Genomic DNA, 27,531 nt, shown 5'->3' with positions numbered 1-27,531 from the left:
TAGATATTTCCCATGTGGAGACAAGAAAAAATGACCAACCGAATAATGGGCCAAAGTGTTTTGAGAGAGAGAGAGTTAGTGTAGAATGCAAGATAGAAAAAGGTCCAAACTTTTCCTGACCGTGCAAGTTGCAACCACCAAATGTAGTATAGCTAAATGATGACTTTATTCATCTGTGTCTGTGTGCCTCCATACCCAATAATTGCTAGATATCACATCAAAAAGAGAGACTATAAATGCAATCAGAAATAAATCAACCAATGAGGAGGAATGACAACGGCTAATAATCACCAACAGAAGAAAGACAAATCTGTATTTATCAAGAGACCCACTTAACATAATTTATGCAAAACTTTACAAACCACAAAGAAAGAATATATCTGAAACCCGCAGACAGAAATAGATTTTATTTTGGTGCTCACAATACTTATGCCTTTGATATTTTATTAGGTCTTGGTCTCCCTCCACATCTTTTCTTCTATTTTTTCCCCTTTCCACCTTTCCACCTTTTCCATTTCTATAATTATTTTGAGGTGAAGAGATGATCGGAGTTCCATTTAGTCAAAATCCAACAGCTCAGGTATTGAAAACATATCAGAAAGATTACTAGCACAGCATGAGCACTGAGAAGGATGACCAGATATTTTTGTTGTCCTCATATGATTTTTTTTTTCCCCTTGCAAAATTACAAAAGCAGTTCTTCCACTTGTTCTTACTTCCAATAAAATTCATATAATAGTGTAAACCTACCAAACAAGAATAAATACCACTTTATTTTCAATTGAGTTCCTCTGCTCAAGGAGAAGGATGAAAAGACAAATGAGAAGCCCTCAAAAAGGATAAAAAAAACTTAGTTGCAACGGTGATAGTAAAATAATGCTATTTCCGTTTCACCGAAGTCTTTCTCCTAAAAAAAAAGGGTTATTTTTTTTTCTTTTAAACATATAGAGCAGTATTTTGCTATTCCAGTTTCATGGAAGTCTTTCTCTCCCAAAAAAAAAAGGGATTGTTCTTTTTTCTTTTAAACATATAGAGCAGATTAATAATAAATCAGAGGGACTAGCATAGAAGAAATATTTCACAGGGGCTTACAGAATATACATAGACCTTATCTTTTCTATAATCACATAAACCTTTATTTCAATGATACAGAAGGAGGTCCAAAGGGTCTGCCTAGTCTTCTCTTATTGGAACAGCATATTAAGAGAACAAAAAACTCAGGAACATGACCACCACAACATAATATATTATATATATATATATATATATATAAGAAACAGAAGGTAGCAATCATATATATCAGCTATTATGCTATTTCAACTATGTTACAAGAGTCACAGCTAATATATGTTATTTATCCTAGAAGACACAGAGTTGTCTAAGAGGCTGTCGTTAAGGGAGAATGGTGAGGAGCTCCATGGAAGAAATTGGACGAAGATGTGTGGCTGCGCTCGGTTTCATGTTTAACCCCTTGATTTTCTTCATCTTCTTCTTCTTCTTCTTCAGCATCCCAAAGGAATTCAGCATATGAAGCCAGGACAAAACTGCAAAAGGAGAGGAGTTGATACATTAGTTTAAACAATAACAAACACCAATTAGAAAATCCCTAACCAAGAAACAACAGAACAAGAGATCTCCTAGAATTCAAAACAACCCTGCATCATAAGTTACAGAACCCCCGAGAGATATTCCACTACTAGTCAAAACATGTTGATTCATATGAAATTTACTCAAAATATCCTCATCTATGGACAGAATAATTTGACCAAATAGAGCATATTCTTAGCCACTCTTAAGAAAACAACCTCAGAAGATACTGCACTTTCAATCAAGATTATAAACAGTAGGAACTTCAAAACAACGAACTTCGATTCATTTGCCTAATTATGTTGTTTGTGATTAAAAGAAAAAGAAAAGAATCAAAGAAGAGCATATGTTAGAACACTATCCCAAAAACTTATACAGAGCTGTATACCATGCTGTATAAGTTAGCCAATAACCATTTGATCAAACAGGAGTAACATAAGCTAAAGAAGAAAAAGGAACTAAATTCGATAAACCGCATATGAACAAGAAACTCTGATCAAAACAGGAACTTGTTTCTTACCAGTCGTCTGGGGAAGTTTTAACAGCTTGATCATAGTAATTCTCAGCTCGTTCAGCATCCTTCTGTGTTTTCCATATTATATCAGCATATAGTGATAAGACATTGGCATCATTCGGGTTAGCCAAAATCGCTCTTCCACAGTACTCCTCTGCTTTAGCATAATCTCCTCGGACCTATTCCCATTATTTTTAATCAGAGAAACTCCAAATTGATCAAAGATCAAATCTTCACGAAATATATATACACTTACACATTTATATACACACATAACATATTGAATGAAAAAGACATTTGATCATTTACTTCTTCTTGATTGTCAATCTAACCAACCATGTAGTTTCTCAGACAGAAAGCATAGCAATCTCCAAATAGTTATAGAATAACCCATTAATTAAGATGGCAATCTCCATTCTTTTGATCGGTTTTCTCAGAAACCAAACAGGAAACCATAAGCCAAGAAAGTGGGAAGCTAGCTGTGCTTTATTTTTATAACCACTTACCTCTTTTAGAAACTTTGCATAGTTCCCAAGTAAGAGGCCATTTCCCGGGTCAGCTTGAATCATCTTCTGATAATAAGCATCTGTGCTCCCACTCCCATGATTGTTACTCTCAAAGAAACCAGACCAACCTCCATCTCCACCGTCCGATCCTTTCCCGCTACTACCACCACCACAGATCTTACCACCATTACTTCCCGCACCACCACCCAAAACTAGTGTCTGCAAACCATAGTCTTCTTTCCCCACAGCAGAGTCTTCATCATCCATGAGCTTCTCACCCAAACCAGAGCTTGAGAACAACCTTTGCGTCGCAGATGAAGATATTGAGCTGGGTTTTAGCTCTTCTTCTTGTTCTTCAACATTTTTGGCCTTGGTTTTAGATTTCTTTCCAAGGCTTAGAGGTATGGGGTTCTTCTCTTTGGGCTTAGGTTGGCTTGGGATGTCTGCTTCTAACAAGACTTGGGTTGTTGTTTTCTTTGTTGGGTCGATTGAAGGTGAGTGAAAAGAAGATGATGATGATAAGGAAACTGACCTGGTTCTAGTGAGGAGTGGCTCTGGCTCTGGTGAGGAGTCTTTTGAGTGGGAAAGCCATGAGTTGAAGATCGGAGCTGAGGAGCTTCTAAGAAGCATGCTTATAGCTTAACAAAGGTACAACTAAAAAAGGTTCTTCAGATATATTATATATATAAGGGAAAGTAAAGAAGTGCGGACTGTAGAAATGGTGGGAAGAGGAGAGAGAGAGGGAAAACCTCACTCCCTTGGAACAGTAAACTGCTAAAGCACCTTTAAAAAGAATAAATATTCTCTACCACCATTGTTTTCATCACAAAAAAAATAAAAATAAAAAGTTTTATTTACGAAGGCAATTTCCTTTTCTTGGAGATACCTATAATGTTTATGTTGTTAGGCAATACAATATTTTTTTTGAGAAAAAAAAGAAAAGAAAAGAAAATACGGATATTTTCTTGTCAAATAGCATACGTTGTATTGCTAAACATTTAGACAATAATTCAACAAGAAGGTATATAGTTTAGGTTAACAATATGACAATATGACATATTACTATTTACAATTGTCTTTAACTAAAACCTTATGTGCAAGTGTAATTGGGTATCAAGTGGTAGGCGACAAAGATACAGCGGCTGCTGCAGTTGTTGATGGTTCATGAATCATGATAGGGTGGTGTGGTGTCTTCACCGTATAAGCCCACAGGCAATGGCCAAAGTACATTAACACGCACGACCTCTGCCTAACCAACATGTTGACCACAACTTCACGTGATGGGTAGGACTCACCACTGCCGTTTTATTCGATTCCTTTTCTGCTTTACGATTGGTGTGTGATTGGACGGTCCATATTTCGCTTTCGCAAGTGACCAAAATGATGTCGTTTTAGCTTTCTTTTTTCCTCTTTTCCTTGTGTTGCGGCACTTGTGCAATTAAATGGATTGATCATTGATGCACCTTCTTAGATGAAATTGAAATAAAGAGAGAAAAATGGACATGACTGCGCGGAGATTTTTTACATTCTATGCCTGTTTAAACTGGTTGGCTTTCACGGGTACTTGGTTCAGTTGATCTCTACTAATTTGAGGCCAAAATCGATCTGAAACCATTCTAATTTATCGATTCGACTGTGCAATTTAAAGGTAAAATTGATCCAATTCAAACTACAATCTCATTGTGTCCCTCTAAATTACAAAATTTCCGTTTTTAAGAGGTCTAGATTACAATCTCATTGTGTCCCTCTTAAACTAGAGTATATTACCTCATTACCATGTTTTTGAGTAAAACCTAATTTTTCCTAGTTATTTGTACTTTGAGAATGAGGGTATGAGAGTTTCTTGTATTAAGATCATGAGCCTCTACATTTAGCATCAGTGCATTTACACGCATTTAAAGAAATACTAACCATTAAATTGATCTAATGAATTTTAATAAGTCCACGTCAACATATCTTTGCACCCTATTATAGTATTATAATTTATGTATATCTAATATCTTTGAAATATAATATTAAAAATTAAAAAATAAATGTCTTGGCAAGCATTCCAACCCAGCCCTACCTCGCCGCCCCAACCCGTGCTTTCCATGGCCTCCACCCCTAACCCCTCTCTCTCCCCCTGCGCCATTCATAGTCCTATCGTGATGAAAGTTAATTTGCCACAACCTCAAGTATTGTAATTGAAAATATTAGATGTGCCTTCCAACTAGTGAGGAAGGTCCGTGTGTGTGAGAAAGGAAAAGAGAGTGAGGAGCAGAGAAATTGGCCGGCAGTAAGGGGTGGGTCGAGGAAGGGGGTGGTTGATGCGATGATAATTTTCATTCTTTATTTCAGAGGTATTGAATGCAAATGGTGAGTTTTAGTAGTAATACAATTATGCCGACGTGGACTTATTAAAATTCATTATATCAATCTAATAGTTAGCATTCTTTTAAATGCGTGTAAATGCACCAATGCTAAATGTAGAGGCTCGGAATCCCTTGTATTATTGTTTAAGTTATACAGGGACTTTGTCAAGACCAGCAAGTTAATCGAATCCAACAAGTCCACGCAGAAGCAGACTTTGTTGCAGATACCTTGGCAATGTAAGAACATGATCGCTCCCAACGTTCTATTTGGTTATCTAATTTCCCCTTTTCAGTGGTTTGTAAAGCTCTGTATGATTTTCGGCTTTTAGGAATGTTATTTGTTTTAGACTTCTAAAAAGATAAATTAATAAAGTTCTTGTATTATTAGCGAGAAAGGCAAATCAACATCAACACCTACAATCACACTTTTAGCTTGTTCTGGAGACAATGGCAATCAGCAAGCCAACCTAATTGAGTTTGGTTGATGATAAGCCAGAATGTAATCCAAGAATCATTCAACATATAAAACACCATGTGAAAAACCAAAAAGTGTACCAAACAGTAACCAAATCAACCATTCCAGTACTTTGAGGCAGACTGCGTAACAGCAATTTCATCAATAATTTTTACTACTGTGACTCAAAGGGTTGAACTGTGACTCTGCATGTGCTGGCGCCGTTTGGGTGAGGACCATGAGGTGCCACCCGAACGTCCTCTAGGGACTACGTGATTGGTACATGTCATATTCTGCACATTGCATTTCCATTTTCGGCCTAACCTCATGACAAATTATGTATGTACTATGCACAAATAGGACATGATTGACAGACAAGAAGCACAAGCACATCAATGCATTTCCAACCCCCGCGCCTATTTAGAATTCTAGAACCTTATTTCACAAAATGACGAGCTTCTCAAATTTGAACTACTGCAGTAATCGGGTAGCAGGACTATAATATACATCGGAGGCATGATTAAACTCCCCGATGCAGTTTCTGCTTTCCTATTGCAGTTCTCTCTACCAACTTCGACAGTAACTTTCCAGTGTAACTCTATTGTCGAAGTTAATTCAAGAAACCTAAAAGGGCTTGCTACATTTGACTTGGTATATAATCTAAACCACACATCTCATCCCTAAAGTTCTTGGTATACGATTGTGTTTGATAGAAACTCAAAATGGATCTACTAAAATTTCCAGAAATTGCTTTCATGTGCATTAGGGGTTGGCCTGCCTAAAATAATGTACTTTTGGTGTGTTAGTTAAAACTCACATACAACCCATTAAGGACAAGAAAATCAAGAGCCACTGCTTATTCATCCTTTGATAATTACAGCATTTGAAACTAAATTTTGTGTATGTCATCTAGCCCACTAGTATTTATCACAAGAAGTTGCTCCTCTTTTAATGTATAGGCTACTACTACCCATCCAGTCTATCATTATATACAATAAATGCTTACTAGGTCATTTTCTAAATCGTGAGCCCTTGTTTGGTCGACTCCTTTCATCCCATACAGAAGCCCAGAAGAAAAGAGACATCCAAAAAAGAACAGCAAAAAAGATCTGCACTTTGTCCTGAAACTTGGAGAAAGATGCTACAAGACCTGTTTCAACAAAAAGGCAAAGGAGGCCAGTGAGAGACTTTGGGTCAGCATTTTAGACAAACTGCACCTAAGCAAGGAAAAAACAGTGTCACAAGATTCTGACAAGCTTGAATAACTATAACATATGTGATGGACAAGTAGTTCTATGACCAGATGTGAACATATATAAGCTTTGCGAAAGTGAACATGTAAATGTATGCAAACAACCTTACAAATTAGATATACATTTGTTAGGAGAAGAAAGGGAAGGCGAGAGTGGAGGTGTGGGAGTGAGTTTCCATCAACCAAGTATTTCATAATCTACAACTAATTGATTTACTTATCGCAACATATATACATCACCCAAATTCTCTACCTAGTTGCATTTATTTTCATTCAAAGCATAACTCACTTGTTGGCTCTCTTTTGTGACTTTATCTTGTTCTGCCATCAGTGGCCTTATATACAAATGAAATCTCCATTCTTTCAATAATCAGTACACGTACAATTCCATTTCTATCATTATGTTTTTGTTTAGAAATTATAACTGATCGCAATAACTTATAACCTAAACTACCATGCAGCTCAATCAAAAAAGTATTTAAAAAAAATAGGCCCTGGACCCAAACCACAGATCCTTAACTCAAGCCTCAGATCCAGAAACCCAAACTCAAACTGCGAACCCAAAACCCAGACCCTTTAAAGATCCAAAATCCAGACAAATCAAACACAACAGATGCGAGATTCATTCAGCTATTCTCTTCTCAAACAGAATGGTATCAAAGCTGCAGCCGAACGGCAGCTTTGAGTCACTCTTTGCGTCAATTTTCTTGAAGATTCTCAGTCTTTGTTCCCAAACAAATATGTCTTCCACTCAAACTTCAACTATTGCTATCAAATATCTGCAACCTCATTCCATCAAGATTAGATTCCACAAACTTTGAGACATGGAGATAACAGATGGAGTACATGCTTAAAAGCTTTAGCTACATTGATTGTTCATGGCTATGTCTGGTTCAATTTGCGGTGAATGATAATGTTTGTTGGTTTACCATTATTCCCAAAAGATGTGAGCCCGCAATTGTTCTATATTCAAGCACCCCCTACGGATCAACATGTGGGTTTCTACCATTAGAGCCTAATATGTAGCACATTAGATCAGGAGGATGAAATCAAGATCTCCAGCCTTGATACCATATAAAGTATTTCACCAAAGAGTAGCTGAATGAATCTGTCATTAATTAGGATTACAGCAATAGCCTCATTATTACAATGGCTTACAATCAGTTTCATCACCACAACTAATCTCAAATGAATATAGCCCTATAACTTATATTAATATTACAAAGTACTTTAGTCACTCACTATAACCAACCTTAGGAAGCTAAGATTGATGCACTAGACCTTATGCTATCTATCCCTGGGACTCCTTACTCCGGATCAAACCGGCTCTATGAATTCAGAATTTAATTTTCATCAGTATAGATAGGTTAGCCAAACAAGAATACAAGCCCCAAGACTTATATCTCATCTGTACAATCTAACATGTTGGTAAAATGTTATCGATTTATAGAAAAGATGGAAATGATGGTTGATAAGTGTGGGAATGTTAGTTTCAGTTTAAGGAACGGTACACTTTTACTACTCTAAACATCAAATAACACGTCAGGTACCATAAAAGTGCAAGTAAGACACTTGAAAAAATTGAACTTTTGCCAATTGCAATATACAAGCACAGAACCCAGCTCAACAACCACAGCACAACACATAAAAAGCAAATATCAACACCACAAATTTCATTCATTCTGTAATATATATATATAACAATAACAAAATTGAACATCTTACTCTCAAAATTAACCCTAAGACCCTAATTACAATTCCAAATGTCAAATATAGCAGCTCAATTCCATGGAAACGAAACTATCGGGTCTTAATTCTACGAATTATAAGAACAATATGAGTATGAGCAATACCTGTGAGGCTAGTGGAGTCAGATTCTGGGGGAGGCAGAGGCGGCCCCGAATTGGCGGCAAAGCAACGGCCGGGACTAGAAGGAAGAGCGACATATGGACGGCGGGGATGAAGCGGGAAGGGGGAGGCGCGATTGGCGGAGGCAGGAGGGGTGAAGTGATGGCGGGTGCAGGGGATTGAGAAGGAGAGGAGGAAGAGAGAGTTTGGGAGGGGGAGTGGTAATGGCTTGTATGGTGTTGAGGGAAGGAGAGTTGCTGCCACTGCCATTTTTGGGAGTATGGGAATTTTGTTTGGTGTGAATTTGAGCCAACTTGGAGTTTATATTGGTGGCAGAGGCCTAATTGGGGCCTGGGGCTTCCTCACTATTGGGCTCAATTTCATTCTAAGTTTCAAACTTAGGGCCCAAAGGAGAAAACAATTATAACAAATTCTTTTTTTTTCCTTTTGGTTAGGCATCTTCCTCCTCGTACATTACGGTAGTTTAGAATATCGTTTTGTGATTTAGAAAAAATAGGCATCTTGTTAACATTAGTGTCATACTATCAAATGATAAATTTTCACACACAAAAAACCACTATTTAACAAGAACATATAATTTTTAGGCCGTTCATAAATTATTCATGCAAAAGTTAGCAAAATGAAAAACCGATTAACCATTTCAATATTTTCATGACTATTTCAAAGTTTTTTAATTAAAAAAAAAAGTACTTATTTGTTTAAATTATAAAATAACATTGCAAGATCGACCCGAACAAGTAACTTGTGTCATATTAAATAGTGGTGTGTGTTTAATCTTGCTTACAAAACTTAAACATTTGATAATTTACATATACATGGGCCAAACTTGAGTAATTAATACTTTGATGATGTTCCCAGCTTCAAGTACTATGACATTTCAAAGTGTATGAATGTAGACAAAATGCTTACTTTTGAAGTGTTGTCTTTTCCACTGTACACTGTACACTGGTTGCTTTTATGAATTTTCATCAGCTGCTTAAAGCATGACATCTCACTGTTTTGGTACAAATAGTTAGGTGCATACATCTGAACCCTTTATTTTGGTAAAAAAGACTGTTAATATGGATATGACATACATGACATCAACACAGTGATGTACTGTTTTGTTACTGCATGCAAACATATCAGTTGCACAAGAATTCATGAAAACAGAAAAGAAAGGGAAAAAGAAAGAAAGAGGAAGCCTGTAAAACAAAGCAGCAGTTGATACTGATAGATAGAAATTAATATATAATTAATCAGTATCTACAAACACATAACAGGTGCACAATGCACATCTAAATGATTGATTTCTAAACTTTTCTTTTTTGAAGTCTTATCTTTTCAGAGCACACCATGCATGAGCTAGAGAGATCAGACCTTGACAGCTTAGGTAGAACAGAAGGTTCACCTAATAATAAGTATATATATGCTAGTTTCTATAAAGGGACAGGTGAAGAATAAGAGATCTCAAGGTTGAAATAGCTTATTTCCACATCTGCATTTCCATGAAAGCAAATAATAACTGTCATCTTCTTCTCCATGAGATGACAAGCTGAAGCGCTTTGTTTTGTGAACTGGGATGACCAGAGTAGCAATGCAAGGCCTGCAATTCAAGCACTTGTTTTGACATCCAGGAGGCCTTGAACCCAAAACCATTTTGCTTTGCCTGAATTCATCATCATCACTCTCACTGTTGTTGCTTGAATGCAGAGAATCCACTGGCAATGTTCAAAGCAGAACCAAAACACAACATGAAAAATGAAGAATGCTAGCTACTTAAATCAAAAGCCATAACTCAAATAATCCAAGTCTTGGTACTGTATAAATAATAAAAAACAGAAAACAGAACAAGAATTTTAATTAGAGAGGTTGGTTTTGAGGACAGTCAATGAATAAAACACAACCAACTTGAAGAACCCAATTTGTATTTTCAACTTCTAATGAGAACAGAAAGCTCTAAACACAAACCAATTTGTATTTTTCAACTTTTAATGAGAACAGAAAGCTCTAAACACAAACAATTGAAAAATCCAATTTGTATTTTTCAACTTTCAATGAGAACAGCAGGCTCTAAACAGTCTTTTATTAAAGTGGGGTGGTTTAGTTTAGTTTTTTTTTACCTGAGTTGGGAAGCAGAATTGTGAGCAAAAAGATGGAAGCCACAGTGATTATTGCAACTTTGCGGCCATGTACATGGTAGCTTCTGCTTGCAGGAGCCATCAGATGATCAGTCTTTGAAGGATGATGATGCTTCTGATGTTTGTTACAGTGAAGAAAGGGGGATGATGCTGTGCAAGAAGCACAGGAGAAGAGAGGAGTGGTGGTTGACAGAGGAAGAGGCTCAATTAATGGAAGCTATTTATATTATTTTAGACATGGCGGAAACAAATGCTGTTTCTTTTCCACACTACATTTCTCTGTAGCCCATGTCTTGCATGCACCAATAAAAAGACTTTGATTTTGTGGAAAATGTAATTTTTTTTGGTCATTTTGGGTACTGTTACCCCTGACACAAGGTTTTTAGTGAAAGACTGAAGCGACTATTTGACGATCTTGGGATAGGCAACTTGGTTAATCGATTGTCTGGAAGTGGAAACACTCATCCACCAAATTGCCCTTAATTAGCTTTTTTTTCTTTTTTTTTTGCATATCTGAATTTTAGATTTTGATACAGAAATATTTATCCCCAAAAAAAAAAAAATTGAATGGTCATTCTGGATTATATAAGCGTTTTCTAGAGAAGTACTCATCATGTACTTCTTCGAAAAGCCCTCTTAAATACTTTTTTAGAAAGCACTTAAATTTCTTATGAGTATAAATACTTCATAGAAAAGTAGTTCGAAACCAGCCCTCCATTCTCTCATGTCTGATTCTGCGAGGACCTATTTCCAGAATTATTACAAAATATTCGAGGGGGCAAAAATGCTAGCTAGCTGCATTCAATTATGGTATGGAATAATAGAAATAGTCCAAACACTTCCTACAGTCAATGGTTGTCTCTTTCTGTTTGGTGATTGAAAAAGCTGATTGGATTGCCCAATTTTTTACCATTTGTGGGTACAAAGGGAGAAGAGAAAACAAAGTAGAAGATGCGTATTTTGGATAACAACACTCGACAATAATATCTTATGAAGTTTTATATACACACATCATATATGTCAACAAAAAAAAGTATATACACATCATATACAAAATCGTATATACAGGTATATATATTTATTATATATCTTGATTTACCCGGTTATGTGTGTAATTTACACATTTTTTTATGAAGAAAAAAGAAAAAGAGATGCAACATGAGGACTTTCCAAGAATTTTACACTTTTTTTTTGTTAACCTTTTATGCATATAAAATTGTACCACGACGTCTTGATGTTCATCTCTCATTGGTTTGATGTTTCGCTTCTATAAGAATCTTCATATTGATGACATCTTTGTCAAACATAAAACCAATGACTCACCTAGTTAATATTGGAAAATGAAGTTGAAAACGAGAATGAGGAGAACGTATGTAATGGATGACTGAGATTAAAATTCATGAGCTAGTCCTTAACATCGCTATTAGGCGACCTTTAAACTAAGATTATAAACTTTTTTTTCAATACTAAGGAAAACCCTGCAATCCAAAACCTTGTAAACTCAAATACATACGTAAATTATGTGTATTAGGAAAATTCAGATGATTTTGCGTTGGTTTCTTAAAGAAGAGCAAGTTGAAAATATATTAAACAAATCTAATCACCGAAGAGAGAGTGCTTTAACGGACTGTTTTAGAGCAGTGTATAGGAGAATCCAAGTAATAACTGATCACTGCAATAGACAACGTGCAAGCTATAACTGACCTTGTAAACCCTCCAGATGCACACTTGGTAAAAGCAAACACCAAACAGTTCTAAGATTTTTCACCAAGAAATGTAAACACCAAACAGTTCTTAAGATTTAAGAAAGCTGGAGGACCTGAGGTTTTTCGTTGCCTTTTTACAGCTTTTAGACTTTACTTACACAACAAGAAGAAGGAAAATTAACTGCCTCTTGGGAAACCTGCAATATTTAACCTTTTCTTTCTTCTATTTCAACCTTCTCACTTTTCCAAAGAACTTATTTGAAAAACTTTGCCATCTTCTCTTATCCCCAAAACCTATAAAAATAAGAAAAAAGAAAGAGAAGAAGAAGAAGAAGCAACCATGTGAGTGTGACAAAACAAACTCCTCTATTCAATTTAGAAAATCCCTGCTCTTATAGCCTCAAGTTAAAAGAATGTTCCAAAAAAACAAATTTTTTTTTAGGGCATTTCCTATCGAGAGGAACAATAACATACTAAACTCGCACATACTACACGGAAACTAGGACTCGAACACTAATATAATGATGAATTGGTAGTTAATTTTGCTAGTTTTCGATAAGCAAAATATATATAATTAAAGATTTTTCCCCTTGCAGGGTTTGCAGCGTTGCGCTACTACATATATGCAAAAGGACATTGTTCCTCATTAAATTCAAAACACCAATGAAAATGGTAAAGAAAGTGAATTGTTATTCTTGGTCAATTTTCCATAAATGGCAGTCTTACATGAATTGTACAAAGCACCAATTCGGGGAACATAATAGGTCTCCTTGTCTCAGAGTTGGCCCCATATGATCGGCGCGATTCTAGCTACTCAAACAAATCTACCACTTTCTCCTTTTTGCTATAAGCTCTTCACTCTTGTACCCACATTTATGATTCATGAAGGAGAAGACTCAAACATTGACAATATCGGGTGAGAGTAACTACCACTATATAATCCTTTCTCTATCAATAAGATACTAGACTCGTCCACTACTATGCGATGCATAGAGAAAACTCACATGCACTTGTTATGTACAATGAATTTTTCTTTATTTTAACATCACGTGACATCTCACACATCGCATTAGAGAGATTCAGGAACATCAAATTCATATAACTGGAATAACCAAATCTTTCTCGTGACACACAACAGTATAGATTATAATAACATCCTATATGTTTAGGAGTACATAAGCTCAAAATTATGAAAGATGAACAAATAGAACACAATTATGTCAGTTGGGATCAAAGTATTTAGCAAAGTTTAGGGCTTTACTATGATGTAATTGTCTTTCTATTCTTGTGGTATCCTTGACTTCGGATGTTTGTAATACTACATTGAACATAAAATTCAAGATTATAAAATCAAATTATCTAGAAGATAGAAAGAAAAAGTAAATGTAAATAAAATGATTTATGCTTCTGTAACAATATATATATATATATATATATATCAGTTCTGATCTCTTGGACTCAAGGGATCCAAAAAATTTATAGTCATTCACCGTTGGATGTAAATTCAACGGTTCTCTCACTTTTGCACTCATTTTAAGAAACTTTTTTGAACTGCTGAATGCTACGTCTAACAGTGAATGACTACAGTCTCTTGGAGCCCTATGATCTAAGAGATCGGAATTTATATATATTTTACCCTAAAAAGTAAAAAGTAAGGAAGACAAGACAGATGCTATGTCTTTTCACATGTAGTTGTACTTCATACTGTTCAAATCACAAGCATAACGTCATTCGGGTTACTTTCTTTCATCTTTTTCTTTCTTTCTTTATTTTTCTTTCTTGCGTTTTAATTTGAACAAGAAAAAGTGGCATTTGTCAAAGATTTTAAATTGGACCGGGAGACTTTTACATTTCCAATTAAAGAAATTCTATTTCATTTACTCTTCCAAGGGTGGTTCGCGTACAGAGTTGACACTCTTGGGCACCAGAGGATTGTGTGTTCTTGATGAAGCAAAAAGCTCTTTTGCAACAGCTGCTCAGTATCAATTTCGGCCTCCCACTTGTAACAGTGCGGCCTCTGTCAAAGCTTTCAAATTTTGCTCTTGATTGTATTGGTAGTTTTTGTTTGGCAGATTCACTATTATACTCAATATAGGGGTTCAAATTAGAAAAATATCTTATATGAAATGAATTTAGAAACATACCCAAAGCTCATTTACAAAATAACAAAGAAACTTTTAACTTTTTATAAATTACAAAACTGCCATCAATTTCTTAAAATAAGTCCAACTACAAAATCTCATAAAAATACTCAAAAAACTCAATAGAGCATCAAAATAATTTAATAATTAATATTAAATTCAATAAGGTTAGCTGTTATTTTTTAGGTTTGTTTATAGAAATTCATTGGTGTATAGTTTATTTATAATATTAGTGCTAAGAATGGGTATATCACTAAATATCTCTTTTTGTTTTACTTAGAGCTATTATTATTATGTTGGGTTATTTCTTCAAATAGTCCTCAAATTTATACCCGAGTTACATTTTGGTTTTTCAACTAAATTATTCGTTTAAATGGTCCAACCAATACTTTATTAATCGGAGCATTAGTCCGTTACATTCAGTCAAAATTACCGACAAATATGGGAGTAAAATAGTTCAGTTAAATAAAATAGTAAATAATTAAATACTAAAAATCAAAAGAAAAAAAAACCTATCTCCCTCTCCAACCTCCTAGTCCCCAGCGCCCATCTTCTCCTCCCCACAATCCACTTCAATTCTCTTCCCCTCCCTACCTGTCCCCTCCTCCTCTCTCCCTCTATCTCACTCTATTTCTCTCTTCAAACTTCTATTGGGGCTGCAAGGTTCTTGGTTTGTTCTGAGAGAGAGAGAGAGAGAGAGAGAGAGAGAGAGAGCTCACCTCCTCACTTTGAAGGTATGAAACAGAGATAGCATAAACAAGTAGTGGGTTTTGCGGCATGGGTCTCTGGCTTTTTCCTTAATCTGTTTGCCAAGAGTTGCAGACCCCACGATGGAACATTGTTGGACTAATGGGATGGGGATTGGGATTGGGGTTGGGAGGATGAGATGGGGGTTGGGATTGGAGTGGGGAGGATGAGATGGGGGTGGGGTTGGGTCGGTGTTTTTTTTTTATTTTTTTATAGTTTTTAATTAATTTAAAAATTAAATAAATTTTGTATTAAATTTTAATCATATATTTTTATATTTTTAAGTTGTCAAAATTCTTATTTACTCTCACAAATGTAGTAAGTGTTGCTCACATGACTAAATTTAACAAAAAATGTAACGGTATGACTAATGTGCTGATTAATAGAGAGTTGTTGAACCATTTAAAAGAATAATTTAATTGTGAGACCAAAATACAATTTGAGTATAAATTTGAGAACCATTTGAATAAATGACTCTTATTATATTTTTCCTTGTCCCTTTAGATAATTTGTACGTTGTATATTAAATACATACAATGTTAACAATAGCTTGAGAAAAATCGAAACTCTATTTTATTTTAAAGTATTTGAACTACAAGTCCCTCACACCTTACAATTTTAACCATGAACAAACGAACCCAAAGGGATTTTCTTCTCAATGACGAAAATCTCATCATTTGACGGATTTCGGACCAATATTAAACTACAAGGACAAAAATGGGGATAAACTACATGGACCCATTAGTATTATTTGACCTTAAAATAACTGAAAAGTTACGAAGTGAGTCAAGAGAGCTCTCCTCCTTGTGGACAAAGCATGACATGTTTAGTAGAGGAAGACTATATAAACTAGATTACTAACGTTTGTCCAAAAAAAGAAGAAATTGTGTCTTTTTCTGTTGTTGTCAAAGTTAGAAAGGGAGATAGATTTTTATTGAATTTCAAGCCTGAGACTACTGATCTACAAATTAAAACCATTTTACGTTAGCAAAAATTGTCTTCATTTTGAGGCTTCTAACAAATAGCCCAAAAATAAAATGGTCCAAGAAAATTTAGTTGAGCCCAGTCAGCTAGTTTGAACAATCTACACATTTGCATAATGAGTGCTACTAAACGAATCCTAAAATTAATTGAATACACTATATTATAAAAGTATATATTGAATTACTGATTTATCCTAATATAAAATGACCAAAAAAGATATATGAAATTGTAAAATAAATATAATTTTAATAAGTACACCCTACTAATCATATTCAACTCTTATCAAGAAATTGCTTGTCCTATTGTGTTTTTAACGAAAGAGGTGGTAATTGCAAGAAGTTGGAATTGCAAAAAAAATATCAACAATTTTAGTAAAAACATAAATCCATATTAAAAGTCAAAAATTTATAAACACTATTAAAAAAATTAAGCTAAAAATCAACTATAAAATAATACTACTACAAATATTAAGATGTAATAGAAATATTTTTTATAAAATTATTTTATAAAATGTACTTAATTAATTTTATATTTTAATTAAAATATTAAAATGTACCTATATTATAAAATGTACTCAGTTAATTTTAAAATTCGTTTATCAGCCCTCTTGCATAATTCTTCCTCACAAATTTGTATTTGTTATCAAATATAAATAGGAAGAATAATGAAAAAGCAAATCGAAAAGAAATGCAACACACACAATTTTATTCATCTCTCATATTTAAACATTAGATTTCGTTCACATGAAAAGATCAACATCCATCTCAAGATGAACAAATACATACATAAACACACACATTAATATATAGAGCCTCAAAAGATCGATCAGATTCTCATCATTGTACATTCACCTCCTTCACATCCTTCTTTGGCTTCTCAGTTCTAGGAATAGTGATGGTCAGAACCCCATCCTTCAGCTCTGCCTTTATATCATCGACTTTGGCATCATCAGGCAGCTGGAGAATGGTGTCATAGTAGCCATATCTCCAACCCTCCAATCCTTCTTCCTCCTCTTCTTTGCACTCTCCTTTGATTTCCAAAAACCCATCATGAACAATGATCTTCACATCCTCCTTCGCAAGCCCTGGCACATCGTACTGCAGTTTGTAGCTGTCACTTTGCTCTTTCACACGCCCGGAGAGTGACCATGGTGATATGTTGAGGTTGTCTAGCAGCCTGTTTATGTTCTCTGTTGCTTGCAACAGTGCATTTCCAAGGCCCGAGGGAAAGAATTCTAAGAAGAAAAGAATGTGTTAGCAAATTAATTCACACTTCGAGCTTTGCTTTTTCAATAGTTTTAGTTAGAGTCACATTTGGTTTATAAGTACGAAAAACAAGGGTTATCTCAATTTGAATCACATGTTTATATACAAATTAAATAAGAGTGAAAATAATCGATGATTATAGTTTGGAAACATAATATACTATACTTAAATTGTACACTTGAACCTAATTAAATCATTAGGTTTAAACATGATTAAACAAGAGTCTAAAATGATCAAAGATCTAGATTATAAGGGAGTGAAAAGTACCATAAAGGGCAGGAACGAAGTTTCTGTCACTGTCCCTCCAAAGTCCCCTCCTACGTTGCCTTCTAGGGAACAACCTAGACCTTTTACCTTGAGAAACAGCAACATCTTTGTTCTCTGATTTCTCACCAGACACCTTCTCATTAGCTTCTGTACTAAATCTCTTCACAATCTCATTGCCAACTCTGCCTCTGCTCTCATCAACAGTCCTCTCATTAACACCATGCCCCAGCACAGAAGCAGCAGAAAAAGAAGCTGGAGAAAGCACCCTCTGGTGCAAGTTTTTCAAAGCCAAACGCGCCAAAGCCATTTCACAAACTTGGTTTTTGAGTCTAAAGAATTAGGATTGGGGGTTTTTGTTGTACGGCCGGTTTGGTTAGATGATGCTGATGGAGAAAAGGAGGGCGGTGGCAGTGAATTTGGAGAGGGTTGTGTGTTGGGTGCTTTTAGTTTTGGACAATTGTAGAAGGGTCAGAGAAGTTCTGGTAGTGTCCTGGGTATGAGAGGACACGTCAGCAATTGAAGGTTGGTGATGTTCTTGATCCTTCTCAAACATGCCAATGGATCAGATCAACTATGACCCACTAGGAATTTGTAGATTTTTCTTGAGGTAAATGCATCTGATGCCACGTCTTTTCACGTTGTTTACTTGGTTTCTTTTGACTTATGTCATGTTTACAGATTATGTGGCATTTTTATTTATTTTTAATACAAACAATAATTTAAATTAGAAGAAATTTTCTCACACACACTACAAAAGTGTCTTAAAAATACTGATCCGCAACCCATTGGAAAAGACCTCGTTAGAAATTATGTGGCATTTTTTTATTTTCCGCCAAATTGTGTAGCTTTCCAGTCATCCATTAGAAAATTAGGAAAAAGTTACCAAATGTAGAAAACTAAGAGATGGAGAAGGGTGGATGTGGCTGCTGCTTTTCACAAAAATCTCACGCAATGGAGACAACCATGTGAAACCACATATGCATACATACACAAAACGAAGATTTTCTTTTGGTTCATTTACAGAAAGGCTCATAATATTTTACGCCAGCAAGCGTGTGGTAAATCCTTATATTCATCTGTTTCTAAATATATTTCATTTTCGATAAAGGAACCTATTTTTACCGTAAAGCTTATGTTCACCGCACAAACTCAAAAGACAAAGCACAAATTGCGGCATGTCAAATTATCACTGTGATGAAATTTCGCAAATGGAAGTTGAGAATTTTGCAAAACCGCCCACCTGAATGGTGGCAGAAGCCAATCCTATGAATCAGTATGAATGCAGTACAAGGGCACTCTAAAAGGCCCTGGGAGTTAAAATCCAAGGAGAAGCAAGCAAAAAATGATGTTATAGTCAATGTACACGCCATGCTATCGCTTCCTAGTTGCTAGGAGGCAGTAAAAATGTCACAAATACTTGGATCAACTTCCGTAACTAGCCAACTTAAAAATCTCTAGTACCTCGGCTGCTCAATCGTATAACCCCTCTTGCTCCCAAACGTCAACAAGAAAATCTACCATTTCCTGTTAATATCAAAAGCAGCAAATAATTAGATAGTCTGTTTCTGAGGATTACAACAGGCCTGCAGAGGAAGAGAGACTCACAGGGAGAGGAATAGGCTGAGGGAAAGGCTTGTTACTCCCAAGTAAACTTTCATACGACGCATTCCAACTGCAAAGGCAGAACGATTTAACCATGCTGAGACAATGAGTGCTGACAAAGTACAGAAAGGTACTCATGAATACTCATTGCCTACTTTACAGAGAATGAAGTATGCAGTCAAACACAATTTCCGACTTACTATGTGCAATGAAACTCGGAATGAAGAAACACAGAACATAGAAATTCTAACATTTATTGTTTTCTAATATAAAGAATAAATATATTGTGAGGAAAAAAATTTCTTTTTGTTGGAAGTGAAAGACAGGTAGTTGTATTCAATTGTCTATCAATTACAACAAAAATAGTGGATACCATGTATTTGGTTACGCCATAAAAGCTAAATAGTTCTTTCTGGCAGATCTAAACATAAGAGGTCCACTAATCTTGAGTAGATGAAGGACAAAAGAAGCAACTTACCTTAATTTGGGTTCTCGAATTTGCTTTGCCGGGCTCTCAGACTTTTTATTCCCTACCCAACGCTGCCTAGTCTGGTTCCAGAGAAGAAGACCTGCAGCAGAGATCCCAAGTAAGATAACTTTAACAAGGCTCCACACACACACACATTTGTCAAGGCAAGAAGAGCAATGGAAGAGAAAGATATGAATATAACAAAATGACTAGAACACAAAGTGATCTACGAGTCTTGAAATCATGGCAAATATATTAACTGTAAATTACACCTTACAAGATCGTGTCTGCAAGGAGATCTAGTAGGCAAAAGTGCGCAACAAATTGGGAAACGGGCTGTTAGTAACACAAATTTTGATTGACTCCACTAAAGGTAACTATACTGCCAATGCAGCTCAGTCTTTAGGAATGTCCATGAGGAGTCCGAATATGACCCACCTGATAGCCAGTCGATAAACCCAGTTTCCAATTTAACCATCTCAGACATATGCACATGCAAATCCAACAAAGTTACTGACACCTCAAAAAGGAACAAAGAACTTGCCATGATTTACAAACTCAGAAGGGGTGGTATTGCTGCCAGAGCCACCATGTGGATCAAGCGTCTGGTTTGTGCTGATTGATGACATGCTTCCTTGCGACTGAACTGCACTGTTGTCCATATCCCACGTGCTGGTGGTCCAGAAGTCCTCTGATATGCTTGGTTTATTTATTGTCCGACTTTCGTTTAATAATCCTTTTGGTGGCTCATTCACTGAATTTTTCAGTGTGGTCTTACCATGGCATGCTAGACAGCCACTGCTCTGTTACAAATCACATCTGATTCTGTTAGAAATCATGTATACTCGTATAATTTAACAATACCGACTAATACAAACTAAACATCAACTCCTATACAAAATCCTAGTCAAAGTCCAAGCGATAGTTTGGTTAAACCACCGCCCTGAGAAAATTTCACCAATCACAACTACAATTTTTTCCTTCGAAAAGATGAGAATCGCTATTGTCAATACAAAAGTAGTGTGACAAGTGAACCCTGAACAGAAAATTCCTTGAAAATAATTACAGAGGGGCTCAACATAAGCAGAAAACCACAGAATGGCATTGCACTGACAGAATTCCAGCTCCTGGTGTCAGCACAAGTTATGAGTACTCAGCTAAACTTCTTAATGAGGATATGCTTTAAATCCAAATCCCAAAATCCAGTTTAACGAAGACCATTACGAAACAGCCTTATTAATAATAATCAGAAAGAAATGTTGAACCTTTGTTGCTTGGCATCTGAGGAATGTGAGCCTCTGCTTAACGGTACCTTACACAGAATTTAATCTAATTGAATTGACAATTTGATAGTTTTCTCTATCAAGTCCAACAGTATACAATTCCCAATTTATCCTGTTTACTTAACCATATACAATCATATTACTAGGCTAAGCTAAGTGGGTGAAATTCCTAGAAACTAAAATCCAGGTATAAACCCACAAATCCTATTTCCTATTCATAATTTCTCAACCCAACCATACAACCCATTTCCTCTTCTCCACCCAACAATCAAATCAATTATTGACAACAAAGATAACGAATGAAGAAAACCCACATAAAGTCAAAACCAGAAATTTCATTCATCCACACAATCTAATGAAATTTCACAACCCAGAAAAGGAATCAGAAAACTTACCCCATGCATGCAATACACGAAATACCCAGAAAGCAATATCAGATCTACTGCAAGTATTTCTCGGGAATGTAAAATCAATTCAGCAAAATCCGATGGAAAATTGATTACAGGAAAGAAAACCAGAGAGCCCTTCCTAAGAATCCAAACAAAAAACAAGAAAAATCGATCACAATTCAACAACGAAACTCAACAAAACTATAAAGAACAAGAGAGAGAGAGAGAGAAGTAAATCTTTGATGGCATAGAAACTGACCCGTGAGAAAATGTTTCTTTCTGTTATATTACTCTCGCCCTCTCGCTCTCAATCCTGAAATCAAATTCCAAAGGCATCGACTTCCTGAAGCAACGCCCAGAAGAAGAGATGGCCCTTTGGATTCTTTGAACTTTGCTTCTTCTTCTTCTTCTGTGGCAAATGGCAATTATTGGGAAACGGAAGGGAAAGCTACGACTGAGATGGGAAGAATTATATAATGGGATTGGTCAGTGGTAAGCTTGGATTCTCACCATTTAATTATTTTGCGTGGGACTTTTACCTTACCTGTTTTTACATTTTAGACCCCAAATTTGGTCAGTTACCCTTTTGTTTTTCGGTCAATCAGTTTCCCTTTTGTTTTTAGACAAATAATTTTTTTTAAACCCAAAAAAGAAAAGAAAAAAGAAACAATCCATTTTCTTATAGGGATGAAAATTTAATAAATAGGAAATTACAGCTCCCTCCCCAACATTTTTCCCTCCAACGGCCACAGTTGTTCGGGTGCTTTTCGAATGGCTAAAAGCACTTCTAATAGTGTTTATCAGGAAAGTGTAGAAGCGCTTATGGGTCATAGAAGTGCTTTTTCTTCAAGAAGCACTCCTAACTGCTTTTTCAAGAAGCACTCCTAACTGCTTTTTCAAGAAGCATATGAATTTATTTTATTAATAAAAATTCAAGATTTTGATAATAAAGCGCTTTTGTCGTAAGCGCTTATGAGCAGAAATAGTTCCTAAAGAAGTCGTCTCAAACAAGCCCTAAAGGGGCACCAGTGTGTTGCTGGCCAATAACTCTCCGACGCTCAAATTAATAATTTTTGGAAGTGGTGTCAGTAATGAAGGGTGAAAATGGTTATTGGGATAATCTTGGTAATCTTGTAAATGACATTAGAAGACATAGGCCATCTCCAGTCATGGGCTATATCCCAAATATAGTCCTAAAATAATGCAAAACTCATCTGACAGTGTTTAGCAGAAAAGTTTAGAAGTGCTTTTGAATTATAGAAGCGGTTTTTAGAAAAGCACCTGCTATGTCCATCTTCAGGAAGCACTCCTGAGTGCTTTTCCAAGAAGCATTTGGATTTCTTATGAAAATATTACTATCTTTATGTACTTCTATTGTTTCCAATCTCGAAGTAGCTTGGGAGTTGGTTCTCACATGATCTATGTCCAGCATTGGTCACTGATTCTTATGGATCATATAGGTGGGATTCAAATGCATGGACCCCCTACTTTTATAAATGTCAGTTTTTATAAAACTTTCAAAAATAGCAAAAAACTCACCTAAAAATACTCAAATGCCCTCAAAACTAAAACCCACAAAAACCTAAAAAAGCAAAACATGGGAACATGCAATCTCTGTTATCATTTGATTTCAAACATAAAAACTCCTCTATGTTGTCTATGTCATTGGGCTTGAAGCTTTGGTAGTATCTGTTATCGGCAGCCATGCTGATGTTATCACCATTAGAGGCCACGCACAACTCTTGTCAGCCATATATGGACTTCAAAGTTGCTAATTAGATTCCAATCTGAACTTCGTTTGTGCAAATAATCTCGCGGGAGAATATTCACTTCTAGATCCTTCAACCTTCGATCTTCCTTCTCTCTCTTCCTTGATTCCTGTAAAAAATATTAGAGTAAATAGACCACACCTGGGCGGTGTTGGCCAAAGGCCCTCTGATACCTAAGTCAGTTCGAGTGTTTGTAGGAAAACAATAGCTAAGCAAAGGGTACGGAGTTGTATGTATGGTATGAACCGGGTGGCCGGAGCCGTGTAGAGAAAATATGGAGAATGGAGAGGGAGAAAGAGCTTCGGGTATTTTTCTCGGATATTAGGAGTAGATTTAGATGTAACTTGAATGATAAATGATGTCGTCTATTTATAGGAGCCTCGGGGCTAGGGTTTCGTAGAGAATATGCTGAGTTTATTCTCTACCCGAATTCGTAGGGATCGAGTCGGATTTAGATAATATCTGAATTAAATGATATTATCTCCTTTTATGAAGATAATATCTGAATTAATGATATTATCTTCTCTTTATTAGGATAATATTCGAATTAATGATATTATCTTATTAAATAAAGATAATATCACATTAATTAAAATATTTATCCCAATTAATTAATTAGCCAAATAAATTGATTCAATTAATTAATTTAAGAAATAATCTTCTTTTCCACGTGGCGTACTGTGATTGAAGACGAAAATATTTGCTCCCACAAACTTCAACTTTGTTAAATATATAATACAAATATATGGCTTATTAGAGATAATTAAGTAATTCGATAATGGAGATGAAGGAGATCATAGAACAAAAGCTTTGTTTCAACTCAATGTTGGGTGGATGCAGTACTCGTAGTACACTAGAACTCAATGCCACTTATAAATAATAATGGAGGGACTAGCTAGGAATCAAGTCATATTCATGGTTCAACTCCTCCAATGATATAACATGGCATCAAACCTTTGTTTTTATGTTTAAAATCAAATTGAAAACAGAGATTGCATATTTTTCTTTTTAAGTTTTTGTGGGTTTTTACTTCTAACCACGTTTGAGTATTTTTTTTAGGTGAGTTTTTTGCTATTTTTGAAAGTTTTTATTAAAACTGACATTTAAGAAAGTATGGGTAAATTTTGGCACCTCAATAATACCAAAATAATAAACGAACAAGAGATTCAAAGTACTCATACCTATACAACAAATTCTACAAAAATCCCTAACCAAATAGCACCTCAATCTCAAATGTGATCAAAAAAACCTAAAACAAAAACAAAAAAAACTACATCAAAGAGTTGAAAAATCAACTTATAAAAACTGAAAAATAACTAGAAAATTCAAATAACAATTTGATCAAGAAAATACATACCTCAACAGCAGAAAAACTTAGCTTCACGTCAAAACATGAAAACTGCAATAGAAGAAGAAGTTCGAAAACTGCACTGCAGTTTCTAGAAAAACCAAAAGTTCTCATATTTAAGTGGGATTTTCAATTTCGTAATCTTTCATGCTTCATTATTGAAAAACAAACTATATTTCATAATATCATATATAATTATTAATGTTCATAAGATTCTACTTCCAATGCTAGAAAATAATAAAATAATTTAACCAATTATAATTAAATGAAAAATGCAATGTAGTGTTTGCAAAACTGCAACGTCGTGTATGTAAAATTGAAATGCAACTGTCTGAAAATTCACTGAACTATCTCTAACATAAGCAATCATAAACTGAATTCACTCACAAACTTAGACCTCGAAATCAGTAATGTAGTTCATGCCATAAACTTGAAATTAACAATTATATCTCCATTATAATTTGGTAGCCCAAAGTGTATTATTGAAGTGGTGGCAGTTTTTTGTCCACCTCTGAGTAGAACAGTAAAGAAAAAAAATTCGAAAATAAACTCAGATTTGACAAAAAAACACTTACCTCCTAATCAATGCAAGCTTCAATTCAAAAACCACAAGAAATCCAAAACTTTCAACAAATTTCAAACGACCGCACACTAAAAGAACCTGAAATCACACAAAAAATTGAACAGAAAAATCGCACTGATTTGCTGTATGAAATTAGAAGAAGAAATGGAAAAGAGAGGAACAGAGCTCGTAAAACGCAAACCAAAAGCTAAATGAATGAAGAGCACGTTTACTTGGATTTGTTTTTAGCTATATTTCAACCTTTTCTCCGATGGCTTTTGACGATTGGATTTCTCGAGTCTACTTTCCATGCTTTGACTATCTTCATCTGGTACAGAAGAAAAGAACAGATGCGGCTTTTGACGGATGTTCTGAGGTTCAGCAGATGCTCAGGCTTTAAAGGATAAACCGATCCTTTCACCTAAAAAATTAAACCGGCCCAACAAGGCTGACTTGCTGTTTGGCATTTAAGAGCATCTCCAACCGATGTGTCAAAAGTGTCACATAGACATTTAGCGATTAGAAATAACATCTTACATCACTCCAACCGAATTATCAAATATGATCTAGAATAAAGACTGAACTTTCAACTGTTACTTTTGACATCTAAAAAATAAGATGTTAAATGAATATTTTATTATTTTTAGAAGATAATTGGCTGTTACTTTTGACCAAACCTGGCATGATGGTATCAAAAAGGACTGAATAATACACCTGGTATATGAACTCAACTAAATCTTGTCCCAATCGATTGCGATTGGCTATATGCCTCCTTTTGCTACAACAGAGGGAATGGAGCTGCTAAGAGGGCAACAATAGAACCCGATTTATTGGAAGAGAAGACTATAAAAAATTTGCTCAGAATTCCTTCCTTACTAACTAATCAGGAACCACAAGATTTAAAAGGCACCGTTATATCTTTTGTTAATTTTTTTTTTAAAACATGCAATGATTCTCTAAACATTCACATGATCTAAATGTTTTTTTAGTTGTAAACAGGACGATCTGGAATATCTGGGGAAGGTGGTGGCTGGTTCCATTGTGGCTGCAGCTGTTAAGTATGGAAGCATAGGTTTTCCTGAGATAACCAGACCCAACTCCTGCCATTGTAGCCATTTTCTTTTTGATCAAGCAGAGCCATGCATGCAGAGGGGCGAAGCTTGGATAGGAAAACCCTCGTGACAAGTTTCACTCACTTTCTTAGCCCTGTATTTCACCAATTTTGTGGAGCTGCTACAAGAATTCCAACGATTTCATCCACATCCATTTGAAAGCACTTCCTCTAACATCCATTTCGTCTACTTGAAAGAAAATTCAACTGCCATGAAAATCTTCAGTTGCTGAGATAAGAAAATCCCATATTACATGTGCAAATACCTGTAGGATATCCGACTTCTTCGTAACTAACTTCTGTCACGGGATGATCTTCGGCACTCCTTATGTTGAACGCAATACTGGCCACGATTGCTTCAAGCTCGCCGGAGGAAAACCGCCACCACGGTCTTGGTGCCCTCAACCGTATGAGTCACCGACATGCATATGAATGCAATATGAATGATTAAAGTGTTTAATAACTCACCAAATAAAACATAAGAACATTGGATGACTTATCTAAGAAAATAAGCACAGCAGCTTTCTCAAAACGAATTCAATATTTTTTCCAAGAAAAACCAATACGTTGATCACCTCTTATCAAAAGAAAACAACCATGGTTTTATTCCATGCAGGTTTCTCTCAATTGAGAGAAACCCACGTGAGTACACTTCCTATGCAACAAGGATTCACAAAACCAATTTAACCAAGACTTCTAAACATCATGCAAAAAGGTCTCTTCATTGAGACGCCAACACATCAATTTTTAATGGAAAAACAATATCTATTAAAATAAAAAAAACTCAAACTAGGAATCCTATAATGAATGCATGATTATGTCATGATTTACCTGAAATTAAGTTTCTCATATCGATCAAGTCAAGCCTCGGATGTATGGGGTTCAATGAGTTGTGCCAAAACGTCCAGTAACAATTCTTCACACACTAATTTTCAACCTATGCTAGAGTCTAGGAAATGACAATATAATTTTCATACTAACAACATGAAAATCAGATATAAAAGCCAGTGCATTAGTGTAGCCAGTTGACCATGAGCAATGTGTCAGTCCTTTTGTGCCCGAGTTAGATTCCTCTCGTCATAGATTAGAGTAGTTTAGACTATCAAGAGTTGATAATTGAATTATTGGCTATACTGTACATATTATCTTATATTTCAAATCAGAGTGATATATAACATCACAAAGATTGTAATATAATATAACATCTCAATAGAGTTGATGATTGAATTATTGGG

General features: G+C 35.4%; 5 protein-coding genes across 8 annotated transcripts; all 5 read right to left on the bottom strand.

Annotated features, from left to right (window-relative positions):
- Nucleotides 1,089–3,379, bottom strand: LOC18781856. Its single transcript, XM_007215624.2, has 3 exons — nucleotides 2,608–3,379; nucleotides 2,108–2,280; nucleotides 1,089–1,544 (listed from the first exon to the last, which is right to left on the bottom strand). Exons 1-3 carry the CDS (start codon nucleotides 3,235–3,237, stop codon nucleotides 1,379–1,381), a joined length of 969 nt encoding a protein of 322 aa, XP_007215686.1. The 5' UTR covers nucleotides 3,238–3,379; the 3' UTR covers nucleotides 1,089–1,378.
- LOC18783356 lies at nucleotides 6,240–8,837 on the bottom strand. The gene is made up of 2 exons (XM_007215079.2): nucleotides 8,518–8,837; nucleotides 6,240–6,562 (listed from the first exon to the last, which is right to left on the bottom strand). Exons 1-2 carry the CDS (start codon nucleotides 8,780–8,782, stop codon nucleotides 6,423–6,425), a joined length of 405 nt encoding a protein of 134 aa, XP_007215141.1. The 5' UTR covers nucleotides 8,783–8,837; the 3' UTR covers nucleotides 6,240–6,422.
- Nucleotides 9,721–11,289, bottom strand: LOC18782568 (EPIDERMAL PATTERNING FACTOR-like protein 8). Its single transcript, XM_007216650.2, has 2 exons — nucleotides 10,636–11,289; nucleotides 9,721–10,233 (listed from the first exon to the last, which is right to left on the bottom strand). The coding sequence occupies exons 1-2, from the start codon at nucleotides 10,733–10,735 to the stop codon at nucleotides 9,983–9,985; spliced, it is 351 nt and encodes a 116-aa protein (XP_007216712.1). The 5' UTR covers nucleotides 10,736–11,289; the 3' UTR covers nucleotides 9,721–9,982.
- Nucleotides 16,909–18,267, bottom strand: LOC18781808 (26.5 kDa heat shock protein, mitochondrial). The gene is made up of 2 exons (XM_007215851.2): nucleotides 17,764–18,267; nucleotides 16,909–17,465 (listed from the first exon to the last, which is right to left on the bottom strand). Exons 1-2 carry the CDS (start codon nucleotides 18,068–18,070, stop codon nucleotides 17,068–17,070), a joined length of 705 nt encoding a protein of 234 aa, XP_007215913.1. The 5' UTR covers nucleotides 18,071–18,267; the 3' UTR covers nucleotides 16,909–17,067.
- Nucleotides 18,923–22,047, bottom strand: LOC18782706. 4 transcript variants are annotated; one of them, XM_007215028.2, is made up of 6 exons: nucleotides 21,766–22,047; nucleotides 21,513–21,645; nucleotides 20,379–20,637; nucleotides 19,844–19,934; nucleotides 19,369–19,435; nucleotides 18,923–19,287 (listed from the first exon to the last, which is right to left on the bottom strand). In XM_007215028.2, exons 2-6 carry the CDS (start codon nucleotides 21,519–21,521, stop codon nucleotides 19,234–19,236), a joined length of 480 nt encoding a protein of 159 aa, XP_007215090.1. In that variant the 5' UTR covers nucleotides 21,522–21,645; nucleotides 21,766–22,047; the 3' UTR covers nucleotides 18,923–19,233. The 4 variants fall into 4 exon arrangements, with proteins under 4 accessions (XP_007215090.1, XP_020415730.1, XP_020415731.1 ...); XM_020560141.1 differs by having other exon boundaries at nucleotides 19,369–19,477; nucleotides 21,766–21,989; XM_020560142.1 differs by having other exon boundaries at nucleotides 19,369–19,477; nucleotides 20,379–20,632; nucleotides 21,766–21,987.

The sequence above is a fragment of the Prunus persica genome, chromosome G3, assembly GCF_000346465.2.
Source record: "Prunus persica cultivar Lovell chromosome G3, Prunus_persica_NCBIv2, whole genome shotgun sequence".
NCBI lineage: Eukaryota > Viridiplantae > Streptophyta > Magnoliopsida > Rosales > Rosaceae > Prunus > Prunus persica.
The sequence above is the reverse complement of the archived record's forward strand: the minus strand, read 5'-3'. Positions and strand labels throughout refer to the sequence as shown.

Excerpts from the sequence above, each read along its gene's own strand:
- LOC18783356 (XM_007215079.2), bottom strand. The coding sequence starts at position 8,782 with ATGGCAGTGGCAGCAACTCTCCTTCCCTCAACACCATACAAGCCATTA. Across the intron at positions 6,563-8,517 it reads TGACTCCACTAGCCTCACAG|GTCTTGTAGCATCTTTCTCC; the intron begins GTATTGCTCATA and ends TTGTTGAAACAG.
- LOC18782706 (XM_020560141.1), bottom strand. Across the intron at positions 19,935-20,378 it reads TTCTGAGTTTGTAAATCATG|GTCTTCTTCTCTGGAACCAG; the intron begins GCAAGTTCTTTG and ends TCTCTGCTGCAG. Across the intron at positions 19,478-19,843 it reads ATTCGAGAACCCAAATTAAG|CACTCATTGTCTCAGCATGG; the intron begins GTAAGTTGCTTC and ends GTACTTTGTCAG.
- LOC18781856 (XM_007215624.2), bottom strand. The coding sequence starts at position 3,237 with ATGCTTCTTAGAAGCTCCTCAGCTCCGATCTTCAACTCATGGCTTTCC. Across the intron at positions 2,281-2,607 it reads ATGCAAAGTTTCTAAAAGAG|GTCCGAGGAGATTATGCTAA; the intron begins GTAAGTGGTTAT and ends TAATGGGAATAG. Across the intron at positions 1,545-2,107 it reads AAAACTTCCCCAGACGACTG|TTTTGTCCTGGCTTCATATG; the intron begins GTAAGAAACAAG and ends CTCCTTTTGCAG.
- LOC18782568 (XM_007216650.2), bottom strand. The coding sequence starts at position 10,735 with ATGGCTCCTGCAAGCAGAAGCTACCATGTACATGGCCGCAAAGTTGCA. Across the intron at positions 10,234-10,635 it reads AATTCTGCTTCCCAACTCAG|TGGATTCTCTGCATTCAAGC; the intron begins GTAAAAAAAAAC and ends GAACATTGCCAG.
- LOC18781808 (XM_007215851.2), bottom strand. The coding sequence starts at position 18,070 with ATGGCTTTGGCGCGTTTGGCTTTGAAAAACTTGCACCAGAGGGTGCTT. Across the intron at positions 17,466-17,763 it reads CTTCGTTCCTGCCCTTTATG|AATTCTTTCCCTCGGGCCTT; the intron begins GTACTTTTCACT and ends TTTTCTTCTTAG.